At 40.4% G+C, this 9,680-nt stretch overlaps 1 protein-coding gene across 1 annotated transcript in view; it reads left to right on the forward strand.

Moving 5' to 3' along the window:
- Nucleotides 1–9,680, forward strand: part of LRCH2 (leucine rich repeats and calponin homology domain containing 2) — a 155,906-nt gene that overhangs the window by 38,549 nt on the left and 107,677 nt on the right. The window contains 2 exon segments of the mRNA XM_014582870.1: nucleotides 2,623–2,767; nucleotides 6,691–6,817. Coding sequence (XP_014438356.1) covers nucleotides 2,623–2,767; nucleotides 6,691–6,817 — 272 coding nt within the window.

Genomic DNA, 9,680 nt, shown 5'->3' on the forward strand with positions numbered 1-9,680 from the left:
GAGAGAGAGAGAGAGAGAGAGAGAAAGTGAGAAGGCAAGTCACCAAGTCCAGGACTCTAACCGTGGTCAATCATGTGGTCGACCAACCTTAACCACCATGCCACCTGCTGGCCTGCCAATTAAATATTTTTAATTGCTAGAGGGCTGGTGCTCTGAGAGAGACGAGAGAGGTGAGAGAGAGGCAGAGATGGGGAGGGTAGAAAGCTCTTCACAGTGGGGTCTGGTCACGCCGAAGTCGCGTCTCCATTTCTCCATACTGTTGGAATTTGGGGCATGCGTGCACACACACCAGGCATGTTTTTCAAGCTGCTGGGGCCAGGATTCTAACTGTGGTTGCCCATATGGGATCCAAGTCCCTTAACCACTGGGCTAAGGGGCCACTGCCAGTTCTAAAATTTTACATTAGGTAAGAATGAGAATCAGTCTCTCTCTCTCTACACACACACACACACACACACACACACACACACACACACACGTATATATGTATATACGTGTGTGTGTGTGTAATATATACGTGTGTGTGTGTGTGTGTATATATATATATATTTTTAAAATAGAGATTTTTTTTTTTTTTATATATATATGTTTTGAATAGAGACATTATTACTATTTTGCTAAGTAAATAGGTCTCATTCCTCGCAGTATGCAAGTTGAGCTTCATTGAGAGGTTCTTTTCACGAGAGTAGACCAGGTGCTAAATGAGGTACAGTGGGCTAATCTGGACTGAGCTGCCCCAGTGGCTTCTCTCTGCCCCTGGTGGGTACCCCTAGCTCCTGGTTGCATCACAGTCTCTTTATACTCTCTCAAGCTCCAGGTTCCAGTGGTGCCCAGGGCAGTGGGCAACAGCTGACTTTCCAGCTGAAATATCTGAATTTATGGACCCTGAGTCCCAGTGGCTGGGTCATGCTGTAGACTGCTCTGCAGGCCTGACCAGGCAGGGTACGGCTGAGGCCAAACTCCTTGGAGGACGCGAAGGGCTTCTCAGGTTCACGGTTTCAGTGGCCCACAGGCAGGGAATGGGGGGTGGGGGGCGGGTAACATTTGCCTCCTCAGCGAATATTTCAGTTCCTAGACACTGTGTCTCAGCAGCAAGGCTGGGCCCAAGGCATGGTGGTCTCTCTAAAGCTTGTTGTGGTTCCAGGGGCAGCCGGAGGTAAAAGGCAGCATCTGCCTACCTGGTGAATATCTGTTCCCAGACCCTGGGTCCCAAAGGCACGTTCGTGCCACAGCCTTCTAGTCTTGCTCAGGTGTGGAGCTTCAGCGGCGTCCAGTGGTAGTGGAGGGACAACAGCTGTCTTCCTGGTGAAAATCACAGTCCCTAGACCCTGGGACCTGGAAGCCAAGCTGTGTGGTCTGGCCTAGCACTGCAGGCCAGAGCAGTAGGGGTGAGTGTCCAGGCCTTTGCCACTTTGCCACCTCTGACGGCTTCTTCCTGAGGTGGACCTTGAAAATCTCTCAAGATGGAACATACCTTAAAATTGCAGTAAGAAGCGTCAGGGCTGGTGGCAATAGTGGCGGGTTTCCCCTCCCGGAGAACCAGAACCCCCGTTCCTGAGTACCCACACAGACAGACACTTGCACACACACTCACTCAGTTATGTAAGTTCACCCTGGGACACACACTCAGGCACACCCCCGCACGCTCACTACCATTTTCCCAGCCTGCCTTTCTATTGTATTTTATGATAAGAGAGTGTATGTGTCCATTGCAAATGAAAGAGCATAGACAGAGAAAACACCCTTGACAGGGTCTCTTCTAGCCGCAATCCCCTGTCCCCAGCCCTCTTACTCCTTAGGATCTTGGGTGCCTATGGCCCGCCCAGCATATGTTCAGGCTGACTTTGGGATACCAACCCATTTGGCCATGTGGCTTCCAGCACTACAGTCCAACATGCTATGGACCTAGGCTGGGGCTCTTTTACAATTTTTATTGACATGATAATTATGCATATTTATAGGATATGATATGATTTTTCAGTGCAAGATATATTTCATGATCAAATCAGAATAATTAGTAGATGTAAACCATTTGTCGTTACTTTGTATTGGGAACATTTAAAATCCTCTTTTTAGCAACTCTAAGATATACAGTAAATTGTTGTTAACTATATGTACCTTACTGTACTTTATAACAGTAGAAATTGTTTTTCTCATCTATATGTAATTTTGTTTCTGTTAACCAACATTTCTATGAAAATATTTCTTTATTTTTTAAAGAGATATTTTTGCTGTAGGGCACATGCACTCACTGGAGAGACAGAGACAGAGAGACAGAAAGTGAGAAATCATGCCTCATCACAACCCCTTCTCCTCCGTTCTCTTCTCGAGATCTTGGGCACACACGCAGATGCGCCCATCGTGAGTTTCAAGCTGCCGGGTCTGGGACTTGAACTGCGGTTGACTACATGGGAGTCCAGTGACATAACCATTATGCCATCTGCTGGTCCCATATATGAGAATATTTCCAAATGATGTTTTGCCTTCAAGGTTGATAACATTTTATAATATCTTAAGTAGTTGTTTAGATTCTAAGAAATTCAGCAAATATAAAAATAGTTCTGCTAATTACTATAGATATAAGTGCATCTTTGATATTCAAACACTATTTTAATTTTTCAGATCTTTCCAGAAATCGTTTTACAGAAATTCCTTCTGATGTCTGGTTATTTGCACCTCTTGAAACATTAAATTTATATCATAATTGAATCAAAACCATTCCTGAAGCCATTAAAAACTTGCAGATGTTGACATACCTTAACATTAGGTAAGGAAACAATTTATTGAAAAAAATTTTGATTTTGATTTTGGTTTTAGCCATTTTCAGTAGCCAAAGGATGTGTTCAGTTTGGCTATTTAGCCTATAGTTTTCTCAATAATATCTTATTTGTGTTTTTTTTATAATGTTCATATTACTTTGTAAGGTTTTGGTCTTATTCTTGAGAGCAGCATCTTGAGAAAGGTGCTTTTCAACCTTAATGCAAAGAATCACCTGGATCTTATTAAAATACAGAGTGTATTTTCTTAGCTTTGCAGTGGGGCCTGAATTTCTAACAGGCTTCCTGATAATGCCATTGCCTGACTGCTGGTTTTTTGACCTCTTTTTGAATAACAAGATTTTAGACCATATTTTCCTGAAATCTGAAATCATACTAACATAATACTGATTTATTTATATGTATCGTTAGTTATACTGAAACATTATAAAGAAACAATTCTTGAGATTTTTTTTTTCTTGCTCTTGTTAACTTTTGTTGTGATACTACTTCAAAGATGGATAGATCAGAATAGGAATGTTAGAAATTGTGGAAGTGGATGACAGTTTATGTTTATACTTAATAAGTGCTTACTAAGTGCCAGGCAGTGTTTCAGATGCTTTATCCATGCCATTTCATCCAATTTTCATATCAGCGTTTTGACATAGGTACTGCTATCCCTCCATTACAGATGAGGAGACAAATTAAGCTATTTGCCCAAATTCATACAAATACACAGCAAGCGGGACGGCCAAGATTCAAATCAAAGCAGTCTGACTGTAGAGCTCTCATTCTTAGCTTAGTCTATTTATTAAAGAGTGAACACTCAGTAAGTTTAAGAAAACTTTTCTTGCATTGAATGGATACTGGTGTATTGTTACTTCATTTTAGAACTTTGTGTGTGCGTTTGTTGGAAGAAACAGCTTCTTCCCTCTCATTACCAAGATATTTGTCAGAATACCCAGATAGAAGTAATTAATTAATTAATATACATAAACAATAATGTTCCTTTCAACTAAGTTATATTATATATTATTTTAACCCAAATCTACTTTATACATTAAAATGAATGAGAGAAATTTTCGTCTGTAGATAGCAGTTGTTTGAGTTGCTCCTTTCTCTATGGGTACATAGCTCCTTGATCTTTCTTGGGAGAGATTTAGGAAAGTTTTGTCTTTGTTTTTTGTTTCATTTTGCTCTTTTATGGGGAAAAAATGATTTGCCAAAAGCTGAATTACATTCCTCTATTAACATGGTATATCTTAGAATAATATACTAAAACTTTGTCTGATTCTATCTTGCTTGGATTTCTAAAAGGTGACTCTTGATTTTTGTTTAGAGTCACACAAATTTTTGAATGAGTTGTCTGAGAAGTCATGACTCATTGTTACATAAAAAAAAAATATGGCATGACTTTTCCAATGAACCAATATATTGAACTAACATTTGTTTCAGTGACTGACTTCCTTTGGCTCCCTAAAACGTGTAACAAAAAAGTGGTTAATTACATACTAGCTGTGCATGAAGACACCAGATTTTGGGGAGAAATGACTGTGCCAATTCAATAAACATACTTTTTCAGGGAAGAAAAGAAACCATTTTAAAACTTGTTTGACCTGAGGGAGTATTAGAATGAATTTGTCATTATTTTTCCCATTTTTAAAAATTTTGGTTAACATATGCCAATATACCTGGAAGATGATTTTTCAACTCTGTTTCTGTATATTAACTCCCGTCTTCAGTGAAATTCTCCAGAAAGATGGTTGTGTGCATCAGTGTGAAGAGGCCCTGATGGACTGTTTTCCCAGTCTGCCTGCCTGACACTGAAAGTATGAAGAATTGTGACATGTGCCTAGCATATTTTACATTATTCCAGCCTGGCCAAGATTCCTAGTTGAGGCCCATTGTCTTTTTTTTTTTCTTCCAAAGTATATTAATCTCTTTCTTCATGGAGAGAGAGAGAGAGAAAGCATTCAATGGGGTTTCATGCAGTGGTCCTCCCCACATCCATCCCAGGTAGCAGAATTATGAGCATATGTTTGCATGCCTGGCATGTACAGATTGACAGGGGAACCAAACTCCAATCTTCATATAGCTTCCAACATTGCAGACTATTTTGATATTGTTGTGTCACCGTAGCTAGGCAGGCGTTGTCTTTCTTTTTTAAAAAATATTTATTTTTGCCATAGGGCATGTGGGCTCACCAGAGAGAGACAGAGACAGTCAGAGAGGGAAAGTGAGAAATCACCCCCCGGGGGGATGGCCACACTACAATCCCTGCTCCTCCATTCTCCTCTTGAGATTTTGAGCACACATGTACATGTGCCCAGCATTGTTTTTCAAGCTACCAGGCCCGGAACTTGAGCCATGGAATCAACCCTGTGGGATCCAGCATCTTAACCACCACACCACCTGCTGGTCCTACCTTCCTTTTCTAAAAGTCTGTTTGTGCCATGCGATTAAAGCTATTCTAGTGTTTCTGCATATCCTCTACAGGGATAAGATAGCGTGAAGGGTGTTATGCCTTCCTTTGAGTAACATTCTTCTTTTGTTGCTGTGCACAGTATATAAAATGCTGGGTGTAGGTCTGTAAATGTCACTTTGGAAAATAGAGAAGATAAGAGCTTATTGCTTATTAGTGCTTATTACTATGTAAATGGAAAGGAACACTAAATATTTTGGTAGTGAAATCAGTTGGGTCAGTCATTCTGCATTGGCATATAAATTTGATCTTAGTAGTTTGAGGGCAAGGATTCCAGAGTCAGAGTGCCTGTTTTTGTTTGTTTGTGTTTTTTTGTTTTGTTTTGTTTTGTTTTGTTTTTGAGAGGTTTTTGCTATGGGGCATGCACACTCACCAGAAAGACAGAAAGAGAGAAACAGAAAGCGAGAGATCATCCTCCAGGGGGGATGGCCATGCCACAATCCCTTCTCCTCCATTCTCCTCTCGGGATCTTGGGTACACACACACACGCGCCCAGCATGAGTTTAAGCCACTGGGCCTGGGACTCGAACCGTGGTTGACTACATGGGAGCCCAGCGACATAGCCATTTTGCCATCTGCTGGTCCCCAGATTGCCTGTTTTAATTCTGAGCTCTTCTGCTTACTAGCTGTGTGACTTTGAACAATTTGCTTAATCCTTTTGTGACTGTTTCTTCATCTGTGTTACGGGGATTATGATAGTACTTATCTTACTCAAGTAAGTTGTTCTGAGCATTACTTGAGTTAATTCATGTCAGGTGCTCTGAACAGGCTCTAGCACACAGTCAGCACTCAATAAATGTTAGTTACTGTTATATTTAATAGTGGTTGCTATGTTTAAATGTATCTATAGAGACAGGATTATTATTTCAACTCTGAGCTGAGGTTCTAGTAGGCCCGTTTACCATCAACTATGACAAAAGGGAGTGGGCTTAAGGTTACCACATGTTTTTGAAGATATGGTCCCATTGATTCTTTCACAAATGTGAACACAGTGCAGGAAATTTTATCATTGGAGCTTTCTTCTAGTTAGAGACATGGAGGTATTGAATATACCAAAATTAAACCCAAGAGTGAGGTTCGTCATTCTCTAGCTTACAAAGAGTCATTCTGAATTTTTGAGTATCATAGGCCACAGGCTCTGCAGTCAGACTTATGTTTGAATCTCTGCTGTGGTTAGGCAAGTCATTTACCCCGCCTTAACCTTCATTTTCTTATGTACATAATGGAGATAATGCCACCTATCTTCTGAGTTTAATGTTAGGATTAAATGAAAGCATGCATGTAAGGAATTTAGCACCATGCCTGATACAAAGTAAGCACTTTTTAAATGATTATTAAGATATTACTTAGTGATTGCTTATTATTTATTTTCTAGGTGATTTGTTCTTTCTCAACATAACATGTCAGGCTTTAGATATATTTTTCATAGTAGGACTTTCTTATTCTTTTCAGTCGAAATCTTTTATCAACATTGCCAAAATACCTATTTGATCTTCCCCTTAAAGTTTTGGTCATCAGTAATAATAAACTGGTATCCATTCCAGAAGAAATCGGGAAGTTAAAAGATTTAATGGAATTGGTGAGTAAAATTGTTCTATAAATTATATATAATATGCAGAATATATACTTTACAACTTGGGAGATTACTCATTCCTTTATGAAATTTCACTGTGATATATTTTTTAAAGAATTATTTTATTTTATTTATTCATTCATTAATTTGAGCAGAGAGAGAGAGAGAGAGAGAGAGAGAGAGAGAAAGAGAGGAAGTGAGAAAGCAAGCTTCCAGGTCCAGGACTCGAACCATAGTCAGTCATGTGGGAGTGTCCAGCAGCTTAACCACCATGCCACCTGCTGGTCCCCAACTGTGATATATTTTTAAAAAGAATTAACGTGGTGTATGTCTAAATTCACTTTAGTAAAATTTTGAGATAGCATTAGTTATGTCTGATTTTGGGTACCAGCCATGCATATACACTAAAGCCTCATTGTTCTTTAGTCCTGGTGTGGCTGGGAGGGTTGCTTATAAGCTTTAAGAAATGCTTTTCAAAAGAATACAGATTGCACTGGTCTTGCAGTGTTGTGGTTAAAGTACATGGTAAACTGAATCCCACACAGCCAATGGCAGTTCAAATCTCAGCCCTGGTGGCTGGAAAGACACACTGGACACACAAATTCTAACAGGATGGAGAAATAGAGAAAAAAAGGATTGCACCATGACCATTCCCACTAGGGGGTGCTTTCTCCTCCTTTGTCTCTCTCTCTCTCTCTCTCTCTGTTTGTCCATTTTGAGGACTGTAAAGTCTTATGGAAAAGACGAGGGATTTAAAAAAAAATTTTATTAAAGACTTTATAAGCCTGCGACCAGCTGATGGCATAATGGTTATGTTGCTGGATTCCCATGTAGTCGATCATGGTTTGGGTCTCAGACCCGGTAGCTTGAAATTCATGCCAGGCGTGTGTGCGTGCATGCCCGAAGTCCTGGGAGGAGAGTAGAGGAGAGGGGATTGCAGCGTGGCCATCCCCCTGGAGGTTGATTTCTTGCTTTCTGTCTGTCTCTTTCTGGCTAGCATACACGCCCTATAGAAAAAATCTCTCTTCAAAAAAGATCTTATGGGACCAGCAGTTAGCATAATGGCTGCATCACTGGACTCCCACGTAGTCGACCGTGGTTTGTGTCCCGGAGCTGGTGGCTAAAAACTCACGCTGGGCACGTGTGTGTGTGTGTGTGTGTGTGCCCAAGATCCCAAGAGGACAATGAAGAAGAAGGGATTGTGGCATAGCCATCCCACCCTAGGTGGTGATTTCTCGCTTTCTGTCTCTCTGTCTCTCTCTATCTGTCTAGCAAGTGCACACGACCTATAGCAAAAACCTCTAAAAAAATAAAAAATAAATAAAATAGACTTTAAGTGAGCTACTATAGAGCCTTAGAGAAAGGGGATGAAATGTGAGAGTGCAATACCCACAAAGAGTAGAATTTACAAAATAACTTCCGCTATACTATATAATAATGTGACTATATAACATTTTTGGGACTAAGATTAATAGAATGCAATTTATTATAGAAATATAGAATACTTAGGGCCAACCCAAGGTGTGGTGGTTAAGGTGGCTGGATATCACGTGGCCAACTGTGGAGTTTGAGCTCCCAGATCTGGCAGCTTCAGAAACATGCCAGGTGACTATGTATATGTGCCCAAAATCCAGAGAAGAGAATGGAGAAGAAGGGGAGAAGGGATTTAGGTATGGCCATCCCCCCCGGGGGAGTGCTTTCTCACTACCCTCACCCATCCCTCTCAGGCAAGCACATGTGGAAATTTTTTTAAAAAGGAAATAAAGAATACTTTAAAGTAATTACCTTGAATATAACATTTTTAGGTATTAAAAGGACATTGAAGGAAACCAGCAGTTAGCATAATGGGTATGTCGCTGGACTCCCACGTAGTCGACTGCGGTTCGCATCCCGGACCCGGTGGCTTAAAACTCACGCTGGGCGCGTGTGCGTGCATGCCCAAGATCCCGAGAGGAGAATGGAGGAGAAGGGATTGCAGCGTGGCCATCCCCCCTGGGGAGTGATTTTTCGCTTTCCGTCTCTATGTCTCTCTCTGTCTGGCGAGCACACACACCCTGTAGCAAAAAACCTCTCCAAAAAAAGAAAAAGGACATTGAACATGGAGGAAAAAACATAATTTAATTCTCAAAGCATTGAGGTATTTGTATGTTTTTTGGTTATCATCACAGAATATACCATGCTACATACCTTTTCTTTATTAGGGAATACCTCCATGCCAATTATAACACAAGGAAGGTTCTTTGGATTTCACCTTATGTTTTAGAACCATTGAATTTTGAGGTTATAAAAGAAATTAAAAGTGATCTGATATTACTATGTTATAAATCAAAACTTCCTGACCCACATGCCAGTACATTTTTAATTGTGATTGTGTATTTTCAATTTCAGAGTGTATGTGTCTGAAACAACCCTAGTTCTCATTTGCAAAACTCAGTAATCTTCCTTATTTTGAATCAAACTACAAGCTCCTATTACTATTATTATTATTATTTTTTAAGGTTTTTGCTATAGGGGTTATGCACTTGCCAGAGAGAAACAGACAGAGACAGAGAGAGGCAAACTGAGAAATCAACCCCCAGGGGAGAATGGCCATGCTGCAATCCCTTCTCCTCCATTCTCTTTCTGGGATTTTTTTGGGCACGCATGCACATGTGCCTGGTGTGATTTTCAAGCTACCAGGTGTGGGACTTGGTCGGCCATGTGGGAGTCCAGCACCTTAACCAATATGCCACCTGTTGCCCTATAGCTCCTATTATTTTTATCTATTGGTCCTGGAACTACTATGTGAAGAATAAAGAAATACAGATAATGACAACCACTCTTCCCTTCAGATATTTGTGATTTGTTGTGTCTGCTCTATTTTAATAAA

This window comes from Tupaia chinensis, unplaced genomic scaffold, assembly GCF_000334495.1.
Source record: "Tupaia chinensis unplaced genomic scaffold, TupChi_1.0 Scaffold143886_1, whole genome shotgun sequence".
NCBI classification, from domain to species: Eukaryota; Metazoa; Chordata; class Mammalia; order Scandentia; family Tupaiidae; genus Tupaia; species Tupaia belangeri.